General features: G+C 43.2%; 1 protein-coding gene across 1 annotated transcript in view; it reads right to left on the bottom strand.

The window, feature by feature from the left end:
* The window catches only part of EDA (ectodysplasin A), a gene marked incomplete at its 5' end in the record, with an annotated part of 28464 nt that extends 24676 nt beyond the window's left edge, over window positions 1–3788 (bottom strand). Inside the window, one exon of the mRNA XM_010010241.1 lies at window positions 3683–3788. Within this exon, the coding sequence (XP_010008543.1) occupies window positions 3683–3788 (106 nt within the window). The remainder of the gene's footprint in view (window positions 1–3682) is intronic.
* Between the last annotated feature and the right edge of the window lie 11813 nt (window positions 3789–15601).

Genomic DNA, 15601 nt, shown 5'->3' with positions numbered 1-15601 from the left:
GGTGAAACACTGAACCCACATAACTGGCACATCACTTCCCCAGCTCCAGGTAGAAGCAGAGATTGAGACGAGCTTCTGCTCTCCTAGAATTTAATTTTCATTTCAACAAAAGCAATTTGCAGTGCTGAAACCCATGAGTTCTCATCAAGGACTTTCCTTGGCAATAAGGACTGCCAAAGTAGTAGGAACCAAATTGTTGTCAGCTTAAGGACAGCCATCTGCTCAGCCTCTTCCCAGCTGCCATGCTCCAAATCAAAGAATGGATAACAATCACTTATGTTTCTCACCAAGCTCAATATGAAAAAATCTAGGAAGGGAAAAAAAAAACCCAAACCAAAAAGCAAAAACCAAACAAACCAGGAAAGCAGCACGGCAGGGATCTAACTGGGAACAGAGATGAAAGTAGGAGAAAAAGAAACTTTTTTTTTTAAAACAATGTTTTTTAAAGAGTCCAATTGACATCTGCTTTATAAATGCTCTGTCATTATTTATAACCTCAAGAGCACGGAATTGTCTCTGTAGTTACAACCATGCTACTCCCATATTTTGGCTTTGTTAGCAAAGAGCCAGCAGCATTTTTACTGGTGCTCTGGGAATAGAGATCTAACATTTCATACACAGTTTATTTAAAAGTGGACTAATTTAACATTCTTGATGGTTCCTTTTAGCACAACTGTTGCTAATTACCAGCTCCAGAATGATTTGTTAATCTGGGAGCAACAGTGGTTCCACAGCAGCATAAATACACCAAGAGGGGAAAAAAGAGAAAAATAGAAGAAAGACATTGGAGAGGGTCAAATATTAGTGAACTAAAGCAAATTAAGCGACAGGTGGAGTCAGTAACACAGAGTGGAAAGAACACCATAAAATGGAGCTGTAAAAGGGATAATCCTGGGCCTTGAGAAGTCAAAAAAAATAGTGGTGATTTTAAGGCTGTGCAAATATTGGTTTTGGAGGCATGGACAGGAAGCTGGCTTGAAAGATGATCTGTGCTCCTCAGGACTGGGATGGGCATCAGCCTCCCATTAATCCTGTCTGTCTCTGGCAGGGTGACCCATGCCAGAGCATGGCTGGGCAGACAGCGAGCGGAGAGGGGCGCCAGGCAGGCACCTTGTTCCAGGACACGACCTTGGCTTGCTTAATTGGATGCAGGGGACTGTGTGTGGAGGGACACGAACAAAACTTAAGCAAACATGATCAGAAAAATAACAAGCGGTCGGAAGCCGGAGTCCTCAAAGGAGCAGCCCTTGAAATACTGGAATCATGTCTGGAGGTGACAGGATCCAACTGATAGCTTTGCGCTATTCACACAATATTTCTTGGGGTTTTTCAGCAGGGAGCAGCTTTGCTGCTCGTGGCCTCCCATGTACTATCCCTGTGCCTAGAGCATGGAGCCATATCCATCACCTTCCCCTGGCCTCATGGGGCCAGCTCTGACCCATTTCAAACCCACCTTTATCACAGCAAAACACTTGAAAGAAAACTTTTAGGAAAGGGAATGTGTTATCTTTGATGTTTATAAATCATCAAAGCCATCCCATTGTTGGTACCAGAGCAGGACTCAAACAGCCGTGGAAAGGGGACTGAGCAGCTTCCCTCCAACCATGGCTTCCACACTTGGATCACTTTGGTCTTTCACTGCATGTGTGAAAGGACTTGAAAGTTCATAAAATTAATTCCAGACAAATATTAGTGAGGCCTCAAGTGGAAAGCACATCTCCTTCCTTCTGGAAATTTATAGTTCAGCCACTTTTATCTTCTGGAGGCTCTCCAGAGATCAAAGATTTGATTGACTTTCCTTTTGCAAAACTCATGAAGAAAACGGTGTTATCAGTACCGTGACATGATTTTTTTTATTTTTTGAATGATTCATTCCCCTTCTCTAAAAAGTAAGATTCCTTCATGTAGGTCTAAACCAAACAATCTACACAAGAAAGCTGTTCTATTTACTGGTTTTATGGCTATTATAAGGTCAATCCCCACCCTGAGAGCTTACGCTTTTTAAATACTGCCCTACCTAATAAAGCTGAGATGGCCAAATGCAAAGTAACTGCTTTCCAACATAACCACCTTGCCTACGCCACTTAGGACAATGACCTGTCTCTCCAGCCATTTCCCCCATCTCCATCACAGGGGGTCAAACCCCCTAATTTACAAAAAGCCATACAACACCAGTGTAAGTATGCTACGTTTCCGGAGGGACTCAACTCTGACACATTCAGGGAAGATAAAGGAAATCTGGGAAAGGGCTGCAAGTTATAAGTATGACATATTTTCACCCAGCCATAAGGATGATGAGAAAAGCCCTCATTAGTCCACAGATTTTCAGCATCTATTTCTCACCATGCAGTGATTCCCTATACATCTGGCAATAGAAAGGCAGCCCTTAGGCAGCGTAACAGGCTCATCTAATTCCTCCTAACATCTGCCTGCAGCGCTCCATTTACACCACTCGCATACAGTGGAAACTTGCTACTTACACAAGCAACTTGCAAAAACACTGGAATAGATTTCAAGGAGTCAGTGCAAAAGGTCTTGGATCCAGCCTGAGCCATCTGAGCATCAGAGTAACACCAGCTCTAAAGATGATGGACCATATTGAGCTGGAATCACTCTGGGAGTCTGTACCAAATGCATCACACTTGTCAGCATTTTGGGAAGGAGGAATCCAGGGACTTTCAGGAAGCTTTTTCTTGGAGTAGAGCCACAGGGAAATACTCTTCCACTGTGAAACTGCGAAAGCTTCAGGGGAGATGGGAAACTCGTGAAGCCAGGGAACTGGAGTGGAAAATGAACAGTAGCTGAGAGGTTTATAATGCAGCAAGGACTTGGCCTTAGCAAGCACCAACCCAAGCACAGACCACTAATGCAATATTTCTTTCCCTCCTCTCCCTGCCATTCAGTCCCCTTCTCTTTTCTGTATAAAAATCTACCTGTGCTTTTCTGAAGTAGGGATAGTGCTGGAGCTCTTCCAGGAGCTTGACACGGGCAGCACTCCTCATGCTGCAGTGTAGCTAGACAGTCATGAAAAGACAGCACTGGAAAGAAAATTCCTCATACTGAAATCAGGCAGGATTCAAGCTTGGGGAAGGGGCTGAAGGTGAAGTCAGTATCACACATCCTTGTTTTTATATTTATCAAATTGCATACAAATAATTCTGAGTTTTTGGTACCTTTCTGCTCTTTTCATACAAGCTTTGTACAACTTTGACTTCCCTTCATGAGGGCTTTGAACCCATCTGAGGCTCCACTGCACTGCAAAACCCTGTTAGAGCAGTTACCATTTTATATTGCAGATGTTCACAGCTGTTTGTTGGACTACAAATAGCTACTTGATGATTTTAAGCAGACAGAGGTGTACAGAACAACAAATATGTAAACAAGTACAAATTATACTATAAATAAACATATAGCCTTACCATTAGAGAAGAAGAGTCAAGGACAAAATTACTAAATGGCATTAGTTTAGTAGAGTTGCAGAAATCACAGCTTTTGGCATTCCTTATGTGGAAAGGCAATTAAAATCAGATAGAAACTATTAAAAGCCACAGATGCCATCTTTTTTCCCCCCATATACACAATTCTGTACCATGATCAGAAACATGAACTGAAAAAGTGTCAGTCTTCTGCTCATCTGTGCAAAGACAAGAAGTGCAGCAGCAAGGAATGAAGCAGGACTCACCGTCTGGCCCTTCGCTGCCTTTACTCCTTTTATTCCGACGGACACGTCTACCTTCTTCTCCAATGTGCAGCTTTTCTTCAGGGTGAAAGAAGTTCAGCCAGGCCAGCTGGAAGAAGAAGGACAAGTTTATGCATTTCTGGCAAGGATGACTTAGCCAAGTAGAGAGATCAGCGCTTGAACACCAAATCCTTTCCACCAGGGATAGCTCTGCTGAGCTGAGCAGGAGAGCCACGGGAGATGCGAGATGGCTGCTCACAGATGCTCAGCTCATCCCAAGGGAAACCACAGGGAGCTGTGTCCCCTTGGAAACAGTCTAAGACTTGAGAAAACTCAACCTGAAGGGTTTCAGCAGGGAGAAGCATCCCCCCGAGGCACAGGAGGTACAGGGACAGGGATGCAGGCAGAGTCAGGAGAGATCTGTCGCTGGAAATAATCAAACACCCCACATGCCGATGCAATCATTTCTAATTATTCTCTGCAAAACTTGCTCAATCCTGGAGCTCTTTCACCAGTATTACTCACTGCCAGTAAGTTTTTCCTCTCTCAAGCTCTCTTCTGCAAGCCTTATTAGCTACTAAGATTCACAGGTCTTCAGGGACCTTTAAATCCAATTCCGTATACCACACAAATTAACACTTTAAACCTAGAGCAAGTACATCTTTATAACACGATTTTTGCCAAGAGGAAAAAATTTTACGTAGCGACCTCTTATTCATGAAAAAATAGTTGCTGCATTAAAAACTCTTTGACAGTTACTAAATAAACACCCCTACCGAGAAACTGGGATTTCAGTTTAGAAACTTCACTAGTCCTCCCAGCTACCCCAGGGTGCAGCAGCTCATCACCAGCAGCATTTTCCCCAGCTATTTCCACTTCCTAAAATTAGCAATTTCACAACAGACTAATTAGGGGCCAAACACCTTGTTCTGCCTGTTACCACACCTGCCAACAACCAGGGCTGCTCTGACCAGGATGGGGGTTTCTTTACACTGAGGAAACCCCATCACAGTTATTTAAACCATAAACACACAGGCAAGCTAAATACAGCCTAAAATAAGAACAAAGAGGCTTCAAAAAAGCAGCGAAGGTTATCAAGTGCATTACTGTTCCAAGACAAAACCTGTGGCATCAAAAGCATGTTTGAAATAGCAGAGAAGAATCAACTCCTTCCCTGAATTGCTAGTTAAAAGAGTGGCTCCTTAAGCTACAGGCCATAAAACTTCCTATTAAAAATAATAATCTCTAAAGTGTCTTTCCTTTTGACAGACCCTGGAACTCTCACCTTCCCTCTTCTACCTCTCTGCTCCACACACAAACACCTATTCCTGAGTTCTTTGCCATGCACACACTCTTCCAGGCAAAGAGCATCCCATTCCTGCCTCCTAAGGAGAAGCTGGATTTTACATTTGCATCTTGCTTTACTCCAACAAAAGCCATGCAATCTTATGAATGAAACTTGGGAGACCAAAGCCAGCACTTACCTACCTAAAGAAGGACCCAACACAGAGTTGTATGGAGAGATGAAGGCTGAGTTACAATGAGTCCTAGTAAATGGAGAGAACAGGGCACAGCTCTCCGCTGACCATCTTCCCTAATCTCCCACATCCCACCACACTGACCCAGACACAGAGCACCAGAGCAGGATGCTTCTGCAGGCACTGCCAGTACTTTCCGCTATACAACTGATCAGGGCAAGGGATGAGCAAAAAGTAAAAGAGCTTTTTTAAACCACTTCTTTAAATCAAGTTGAAACACTGTAGAACTGAGGAACAAACTGCATTATCATTCAGGTTAAAACTTCAATGAAACCATCAGTGCTGCTTTTGAATGCTGTTATTACTTGGCTTTCTTATTTGAGCTTTACAAAAGATGATTAAATAAAAGCCTTGAAAACAAAGCGGTGGGGAACCAGCCTGTGAAGAAGCACAGCTTCCCACCCCAAACCACCCTGCTGCCTGTGGCCAAGTGGCACACGAGCTACTCCCAGCGCTAAGGCCAAACCCGACATTTTTCATCCTAAGAAGATTTTGCAATGGCACAACCCTCATTGTGTCAAAACAAACAGGTTTCCTTTCCCTGCTATTACAAATACAATTTTAACCCAACAGAAAAGCTGCAGCATAATTTTAAGCTCAGCCCATGCCACCTCCTTCTCCACATCTGGGCACTGACATAGAGATTAGTGGTAAATACTGATTTATTTTCCTGCCAGGTAAAAGCTGGATCCTCACATGCTATCCTCCCTTCCATGCTGCAAAGAAACAGAGCTACTAGTGGGCTTGCAATAATTCAGAGAAGAGTTTGACCTGGAAAAACATAAGGATTTGGAATGGATGAAACACTCTGATTTCTCATTTGATTGGTGGATTTTGTCATTTTCAGTAAAACAATGAAAATTTCTTAAGAGACTTGAAAGCTGTTCAAACCTGAACAAAACCATTTAAGTTTAGTCTCAGAAGGGGAAGTACATGAGGTTGACATAATATGTTCATTTTCCTGGATAAAATAACCTTTCTATTCACAAATCTCATGGGGCCCTAAGCATGCTTTGGTCAGCACTAACAGTAATGTGAAAATTTAGATTAAAAAAAAAAGGTGAATAAAACACAAACTCAAACTACAGCTACCAAAGCACATCACCCAGTCAGACCTTCCTCCTCCTCCACTTCCAGGGATGGGGCAGCCACAGCTTCTCTGGGCAACCTGCGCCAATGCCTCACCACTCTCATCATAAAAGGTTTCTTCTTTACATCCAGTCTAACCCTACTTTCTCATAGTTTAAAACTCTTGCCCCTTGTCCTTTCACCACAGGCCGTGGTAAAAAGTCCCTCTTCATCTTTCTTATAAGCCCCTTTACATATTGAAAGGCTGCTCTAAGGTTTCCCTGGATCCTCTTCTTCTCAAGGCTGAACAACCCCAATTCTGTCAACTCTGTTCTCACCCAGGTTTTGTTCTTATATCATACTTATCACTCAGAAAAATACTAAATATTGGCTAAAAGCATCTACCTATTAAATTCTGGCATTCTAATTAAACCAAGTCAGAAAGAGAAGTGACAGTGAAGGTGAATGATTTAAACATACCTTTTACTTAGAAAAGACTACAATAAAAATAGCTTGTGACAGCAATTGTGACCATGCGGACAATGAGCACACACTGCTTTGGGACAAAGCCCCTTGAAAACAAGCTTTGCTGAAGAAGTTACATATCAGTACTCCATGCTTGGTAACGGACACAACTGGTGCGAGCAAGATGAGAGTAGTTCATCCTAGGGACTACTTCCATAGCACTCTATGCCAAGTAACAGCATTTAAACCATGGTGCCAGCGTACAGGGGTTCAAGGAAGTCTACCTCAGATGGAGGGAGCTGTTACTTCTTGTGTTCGCAACAAGGAAGAGGATTTGCAGAGCAGAATGAACAGATGTTTGCCACCCATCTAGCAAAATACAATGCAGCCACATAGATGCAAAAGGAGAAATAACCTTCAGTGACATGCTGCTGGCTGGATACTAGTGCAGCATTATGACACAAAGCTGGCTGAAAGCAACACTTCAGAAACTCATCTCGTTTGTAAGGATGGATGCTCACACTCTAGAGAAGTAAGAATAGAGATGTGTGTCTGTATGCATATGATGATTATTTTTTTAAGGTACCATAAAATAGGAAGGAGTCTGTGAAACCCAAATGTATGAGAGTTATGGCTGGATATACAAACCATGTGCAGTAAGAAAAACAATGCTGGGGTGCTGAAATAACTGTTAAGGCTTGTGTATTTAATTGCATCCCTCTGCAAATGCCTTAACGCACATCCCTTAGAAACACTTTATAGGATTGAAGGTCCACTGGGCACCAAAGGAATGTATTTCCAACGGTCAAACAGCTTGAAAATGAGAGAAGTGGAAAAATACAATCCAACCAACGCAATTATGCACAAAAGGCTTTTTTTTTTTTTTTCCTTAGGCAGAGCCAAGTTGGTTGGAAGAACTAGTGTCTTCTTCCTGAAGAGCAGCAGAATTGGGAAAAGCACGCAAGCATTCAGGTGCATGAGCCCTTTTCAGGGAGAAGTGCATTCTTTCAAAGTCTTTCAGAACATATTTATCACTAACAAAACCCCCAAAGAATTCCCTGCATGCAACTATTACAAAGTCGGCTTCCAATTAGTCATGAGAAAGCTTAGACCAGCCAGCTTTAGATCTAATCAATAAACCCCACACTCTCCTACAGCACAATGTCTTAAAGCACCAGAGGAAAAAAGGCATGAAATCATCCTCTTTCACTATTGTTTAATGGTATTGTTAAAGTCAAATTCCCTCATCATTTACAATTTTGGAGATCATCAGTGTGAGAAGTCTAATAACAAGCCTAAGCTCTGTAGAAGCATTCTTTGCAAGCAATACTGTTGTTTTTCTGGTGCTCTGAAGTTCGGCCATCGGAGGTTGCGGTTGACAGCAACAGCTACTTGAATATCACCCCCATTGTCCTCCATCAGAAATTTGCCTCTGGTAACACGTGGTGCAAAAGAAAAATTAAGTAGATTATTTATTTTCAAACAGACTAGAAAGAAGCTGGGGGAGTAGTTTTGCTTCATTGGGAAAAAAAAACCTCAAACCCCATTCAACATATTTTAAGTCTTGTTTTTGTCATCATTACTTGTCCTCATAAAAATGCAAGAAGAGTAAACAATTCCGATTTCAACATGCCAAAAACTTATACACGATGTCTTGTCTGCAAGACAAGCCACAGCCCTGAATGCAAAGCTCTTGTAACATGATATATAACATGAGCCAGAACTTGGTCAGAAGTACTGATGGAGAAAGTAGGTATATACTTTCTCTAAGCTGGAATTCTCATAACACATCTTCCTCCCCCAGATCTAGTGGTTTCAGCCCAGCTCGGCTGCATGCACCCCTTCCAGTGCTCTGGAGGTTACATACCATCCTCTGCAAACCCCTCCACCAGCTTGTCTATTTTCCTCTGTGAAAGCTCAAGTATGGTCCTCTCCTTCACAACTGCCCATAACTCTTTGTGCCCCTATTGCTTCATCTCTCACATCGCTCCCAGTCATCCTTCCTCTCATCCCAACACCAGCCACATCCCTGCTCTTGCCAGCTATTCACCCTGGAGCCCAAGGTCCCAGGGGCACAAACCATCAGCTTTCAGTTGATATGAAACCCACCACAACTCCCTCTCATTCTGATCTGCACACAAGCATCCTCACTGAGGACTTTCAGACCCACCAGCAGTGATCTTTAAAAGTTTTTTCCACCCAAAGCTATCAGGCAAAACAATTATATAATCATGAGAATAAAAGCACCAGCGATGCTTATCCAAAGTCAGGTGGGAAGACTGGGTGGCAGGAGGGACTGAGCTATTCCTCCGGGTGGGAGATGTAACAGCTCCCAGTCCCAGTACTCACAAGGTGCTTCATACGAAGTGACCATCAACGAGCCAAGCAAGTATTTGACCATTAGAAAACAGAAATGACCTTAGTCACATGGATGGAGGTGGACAGTTTAATGCCATGGACCAGTGCCACTGCACCAGATACTGACACCACCGCTTTTGCAAAGTGGGTTTGAGATGCTTTCGATCTGCTGAGCTTTTCTGCCCTTGGATTGAAAAGCCTTTCCAAAGAGGACTGCGCAATCCCAGTTTTCAGAAGGACAGTGAGTCATGCTCCCGGGTCTTCTAGGCACTGCGGTAACAGAAAATCATTAGAGAACAATAAAAGAGGAGGGAGCATATTTTCCTAAGTTTTTATTGGTATTTTAATTTCATTACCCAGGAAAGCCACTGTATTTTTCAGTACAGAATATTAAATCTGACTGCCAGTTATCAGTTCAAGCCTCATTACAAAGAAACAAAGACTGTGAATTAATTGCCATTGAAGAGTATATCACAGCTCTTACACTTCCCTTCAGAACTGAACCCGTCCCAGAAACTTTCCTCTTCCTTCCGCCTTTTCATATGTTACAGAGCTTTAAGTAGTACTCCTAGGCTTATGACACCAGCCATCATTTAGCTTACAGTTACAGCTACCAAGCTTTTGCTGCCAAAATCAATAACCGGTCCCCACAAAGGGAAACCAGAACAGATTAAATATTTTAAAATTTCATTTCAACTTCAGTAGTAAAACAACAAGCTCAAACTAACCCACCAAATGCCACAGCATTTCCCAGAAACAAGCCTGCCTTTAAAACAAAAGCTTTTTTCCTTCCCTCCCCTACAAAAAGATCCTAAAAATCAGGAGCAGGTCACTCTCTTAACAGTCCAAATCCCTGGGTTACATGTACATCACAACTATAACCAACTTTATAGGAGTACCTACATAGTTAAATCTGATACTAAGCCAGCAGTATCTCAAGCCTGAAAAGACTGTGATTTGTTCTACAAGGCTCTTTGCCCAAATGCTTGTCTTGAGACACACTTCTGCGGAGCCGCCTTGGTCTGGAGGCGAGCTGATGCCTCCCATGGGGACAGTGGATGGAGGTGCAATGCTGCCAGCACCTCAGGCAGACACAACCTCAGCTATGCACAGCGCAGAGCAAGGGCTGAGGTTTCCAATGTAATACACCTGTTGGCATGGAAAGAGAAAGCTAAAAACACAACACAGATGTGAGGCAGAACAAGGTCAAAGCCAAGTTTAACACCATATATGAAGACACCTGCAGTAAATTTTTTAATGGTAGCAAGAGTAAGAGATTCCTGCTGCTGGCTGCCCTGACTGGGCACAGCAGACCTGCAGGAACTGAGCACTTCCCTGGGAACACACTAGTCAAAACGCTGAAAAGTATCAATGTCAGCACAAGGTAAGGAACTTAAATCAGTTCCTTTTGTCTCCCAAGGAAATCAAATTTAGCTGTGAACCAGCACCAGATATCTGCTGTCTATTAGTATGAATTCTCAGGTTTTCACATTTTAATTAGCCTTCACAGTCTTTTTCAGTCCCATTTTCAGCCAGCTGGGCTACGTCCCCCTCTATTTGGAGGTCATGGTTTCTTCTCCTGTATACCAACAGCAATTCTTTTTGTATTTTAGCATCTATAGTATCAAAGTATTTGTCCCTTCTAAAAGGTGCTGGGCACACTTGCTTTGGGGGGAAACCCTGTAAGCTTAAGTGATTCGATATCAGCTGTAATTTTCTCCTTTTGCCCATTTCTCCATCTGTGCTTTCACTTGTGCTTTCTCATGATCTGGATCTTCTCCAGTACATCCAGGACAGCATGAGGTCAATAGCACAATCCTCCTTGAAGCCATAATGGCTCTTAAAAAAAAAATAAACCCTAAATCAGGCACTGCTCCAGCAAAGAAAGAGTTTTAGGGCTCTGCTGCTCTACTTGGAGCACCTCCGCTACCCTGTGAAATGAAGAACTGGGTTCTCTCCAGCCTGCAAGGGCTCGCCTTCAACCATCGTTGGGTCTCCTCCTTAAGAGAGTTTCCTTTCATGTTTGAAAACACTTAAGAATGCCTGGCATGTTCTATTAGACATGACAGAAACACTGATCTCATCTGGCTTCCACAACTGCTATTAACATGAACCATAATGAGATGGAGAGACCATTCTCAGTAGATGCCATTGGGCCACTCTCCATCGAGTGTGCTTCTCTTCTACCCAATGCCTTCAACTTGTACCATTTTCAAATGTTTCTTATCAGACAGGAGCCCTGAAGTCCCAACATCCAAGACAGCTGAGAAGAACAGCTTCTTGAACAAACTGATCTCTTTCTTGAACCCTGTCTCCAAAGCAGACATACACTCAAGGTGATAAAGCCACCTCTTCTACCAAGAGATGACCAACCAGCAGAAGAGACACACCAGTTCTTGCTCTGGAGTTTTCCATAGGGAATACGCCTGCAATACCTCAATTTAGGACATTTTTTGGTTCTCTGGTATTTATCCTTCTATCTTTCAAAGTTCACCATTGCTTGAGATGGGACTAGTTGCAGCAAAGAATGGGTTTTGATTCACTCACTGAAATGATCTCTGCAGTAGAAAGTCAAAGGAGAACATCTGTCAGATGCTGGAACTGATGAACTTAATTCTATCAGACATCCACTCCTCCCCTTTTATTTAAATCTTCAAAAGCCTTCATGATTTTGAAATCTTTTTGCTAGAAACTTTTCAGATAAAGTTTTAAAAACATTTTTTCTTGCTCCATAACAAAACAAAGACTTCCTGTTAGAATGCATTTCTCCTTTCAGCACATGGGGTTTAAAATCCTATTTTCTAAATCTGGATGTTAAAATTGGCCTTCAGCTATGATTAATTTTTATGACATTTTATTGGAAGGAGAAAAATGGAAGGAAAGGAAACAGGAGGAGGGAATCAAGTAGTCCAAATCAAACAGTATTACCATTAGAATTAAAATAAGTCCACTGTAAATGTAACATCCATGACACAATGCATCCAATATAAGCATTAAAAAGTCCACTCTGGCAACTGGGAAACAATCTCAATTAAATTATTACCAATGCACTTAAAATAGTTTCCATACTTGAGCCCTTACTGAAAAAGCCAGAAACCCAAGAATAAATGAATTGCCCCCTTTTTGTTGCCAACTCCCATCGTGCAAGCAGAGCATCCCTAATCGCAGGGGTCAGGCAGCCGTGCTGTGTCCAGACCTGCCAAGCTGGCACCAGACAGTTCACAACCTTGGACTTGAATTGTTTTTATAAAGACATCCACTTAGACCATGAAGGCTTTAGTGCCGATTCCCGGACCTGCAAGAACACACGATACTGTGGTGGGAGATGGCATCTGCCAGTTTAATTCCATAAAATTAATCTGTTCAAATAAATTATGCTCTGTTACCTAATTAATCAGATCCACTGCAATTAATGTCAAAAGTGACTATGAGCTCATACAAACGGGATTAAGAACTCTGGAAGTGCTCGTTTTGTTTCAGGGCATGGCAATACAAACAAGTCACCGCAAGGCACAGCCAGGGTGCGGTGTCGGGGCGTGCCAGAGATGTGCCTTCCTTGTGGGATTTGCAAAACACCATAACCCTCAAGGAAAGCCATGCAAACCAGGACTTGTTGGAAGCAAAAAAGCCACCATCACTTCACAGGTGGCACCTTAAAGAAGTAAAGCCTATGGCAGCCTGGCCTTGTCTGCTGACTGTGCCATCTCCCCATCCTTCCAAATGGGCAGCTGAGGGAGCAAGAGGTGGCACACAGGAACTGCGACGGCTCTGCAAAAGCAGAAGCTGTGCTTGGGATGGCAGCCGGCAGTGCCTGCTAAAGCATTGTGGGGACTGACTAGGTGAATAGCGCTGGGTCTGCCCCAGGATTCCAGAAACCACCATTTCACAGGCAGTAGAACAGTAGACAAGTGAGCTTTGAAGGAGCTAATGGTGCCTGGCTGATCTGAACAAGAAACACCAGGATACGCTGCAGAAATGGAAACTAGCAAAAAAAGTGCCAGGAGGAATTCAGGAGTCTGAATTTTCCATAAGGCACTATCTCACACAGTTGAATACCAGCAATGCACACATCCGCAGCCATACTCTAGACTGAGCTTTAAGGCTGCCAAATAACCCAGCTCCACTTGCTGCTGTAAGGACCAGACAGATTCATAATCAGAAAAACATTCCCCATTTACTCTCTCCATGGAAGCACGACTGCTTTTAATAGAAATAAAGCTACACCAAACCACCCCATCATCTGAGCAGCCATCCATGAATTCAGAGGTGCAGCTGGCAGAGTACTGCAAGTGCATTCCAAAGCTGTGCAAAGGAATTACATTATCTTTTCGGCAAATGAATCCCAATTACACCACTCAGTCCCCAGCTGTAGGCAACAGACACAGCAGCACTAGACAAGAAAGGAGAGGTGATAGTTTTGTGCAAGCCAAGCCTTTCTGCTTGAGACTTTGATGTTATGAACTAGAGAGCATGTCTTTCAAACAGCCGAGAGCAGCAACAGCAAGATGCTGCACACAGCAGCAGTCAGCACAGCATCTCATGCCGCGAGGGTCCATACGTTGTCAGACCATCCAGATGTTTCCATCCAGCAAGCCAGGCCAGCTGCTATGCAGCTGCCTCAAGTCTCTTGTGCGAGAGCAGTGCTGGAAAAGTGCTTGCTTGTGGCTCGCTTACAGGTTCTTGCTTTCTGACAGAAGCAAAATGCTGTTGTATAGTCCTACTGGTTTGTCAAGACAGGTTAAAGTATTTCAGTATTATTTTAAGCTGGTAGATAATGCTTGTGCCACTGCAGCAGCTGCTTTTCCCATTGTATGGACACTACAAAGCAAGGCACTGAAAGATGAAGTGGCTTTCTGAAGGTTAAAAAGAGCTGGGGAAAAAATTTCATGAACGGTTTTGTCCATGCCCTATTCCTGAAATGAGGACTAAGCTGGCTTGTAAGATTTGCTAGCTGGCTCTCAAGCCTTTCTGAAATACCACTTACCCTCAGCTTACTTCCATTCTTAAAGTTTAACATCCAATTGTAAGCATACGCATAAGCGCATGAAGGTATTCCTGACCTGCTCCTCTGAGGTGGACCCTGATGATTCCTCCCTAGGAAAATCTAATCTTGTCACTCTATATTTTTTACAATCATTCATTTTATCATTGTCGTCTTCTTTTTACCCAGGAAACTGCTGAGTACCAGATATGGAAGAGGCAAGCCTTCCTGCATCCCATGTCCTGCTGGCAGTAAGGCTTCAAAGACAGATATATATATATATATACACACACGTATTTTTATATACACACATATCAGGAACCTCCAGCTCTGAACCCTGGAGCTGGCCGGAAGCTTTTGCCCAACATGACTGGGAAACAAGCAACACATCCGGCAGCAGAGGACGAAGAATTTGCTACCATGTCCCACAGATCTCCAGCACACACCTTGGTGTGGCACACGTATGGGGCGTCTTATCCAGGCACTCTGCATGCTCGCACTTAACGGGAACACTGCTGTAGTAAAGGAAAATTAGGAAAACAAGCCACTGCTGCAGCCAGGGAGTATTTTCCTACTTTTCTGGGTGAGACGAACAACTACATGGCTTGGGGCTTAGTATAAGAGAGAAAAAAAAAAAAAGAACTGTTTACAGACAGAATTTTGCAACTTCTCCAAATGTCACCCCAGGTCATATTTGGTCTGTGATGGGGACACAAAACCTGAGTAAAACTCCAAAGCCTGTTCAGCCCCATGCGTGCCCAGCCTACAGCACTGTCAGCATGCGAGCATGGACAAGGACACACAGTAACACGTGCTAAAGAAGGACCTGTAAACCTTCTGAAGGCTTGAAACTGAAGAAGGATGGAAACTGTCTAAGTTTTGCCAGGAAACAGTATCAAATATATCCTCACTGGATTCTTCAGACAGTTTGGTTTGAGTTTGTTTGCTGAATTTTTATTTTTTTCTAGAGCTGAAACTGGCTTTCTAAATCATCCTAGACAGACAAATAGGGACATCACACTGATTCAATACCCAAACAAAAGTTATTCCACTGGCCAGGTTTTGCTACAAATTAAGTGTACCAAAGCTTTTATTTTTCCCCTCATACACACTGAATCTGCTAAAAACTGGTTATGGGTGCAGTCAGCTACTCCGTCTGCAAAGCCCAAGGCAGGCCAAGGGCTGGATCTGGCCAAAATCCCATTCCTGAGGACCAACAGCATCGGTGATCAGCTGGAACCACCACTGCTTGGGTCACTCCAGGCTCTCGGATTGATTGTGGTGTCATAATGTTTTATTCCCCTGACCCAAGGCTCCCACACACCCTGAATGGAAGGGACATTCTACCATAACCTTAAATAAACAAAAAGCAGAGGAGACAAGAGTCTGCCAGGAACTACAAAGGGCAATTGTAAACACATCAGCAGATAAAGCAGATGGATGTTTTAAACAATCATTTGCACTGGAGAACAACACATGGGATATGTCCCCAAGCCCATGGGGAATGAATTT

The sequence above is a fragment of the Nestor notabilis genome, unplaced genomic scaffold (assembly GCF_000696875.1).
Source record: "Nestor notabilis isolate BGI_N333 unplaced genomic scaffold, ASM69687v1 scaffold3902, whole genome shotgun sequence".
Lineage (NCBI taxonomy): Eukaryota > Metazoa > Chordata > Aves > Psittaciformes > Psittacidae > Nestor > Nestor notabilis.
Note: the sequence above shows the minus strand (reverse complement) of the source record. Positions and strands in the feature narration are given on the sequence as shown.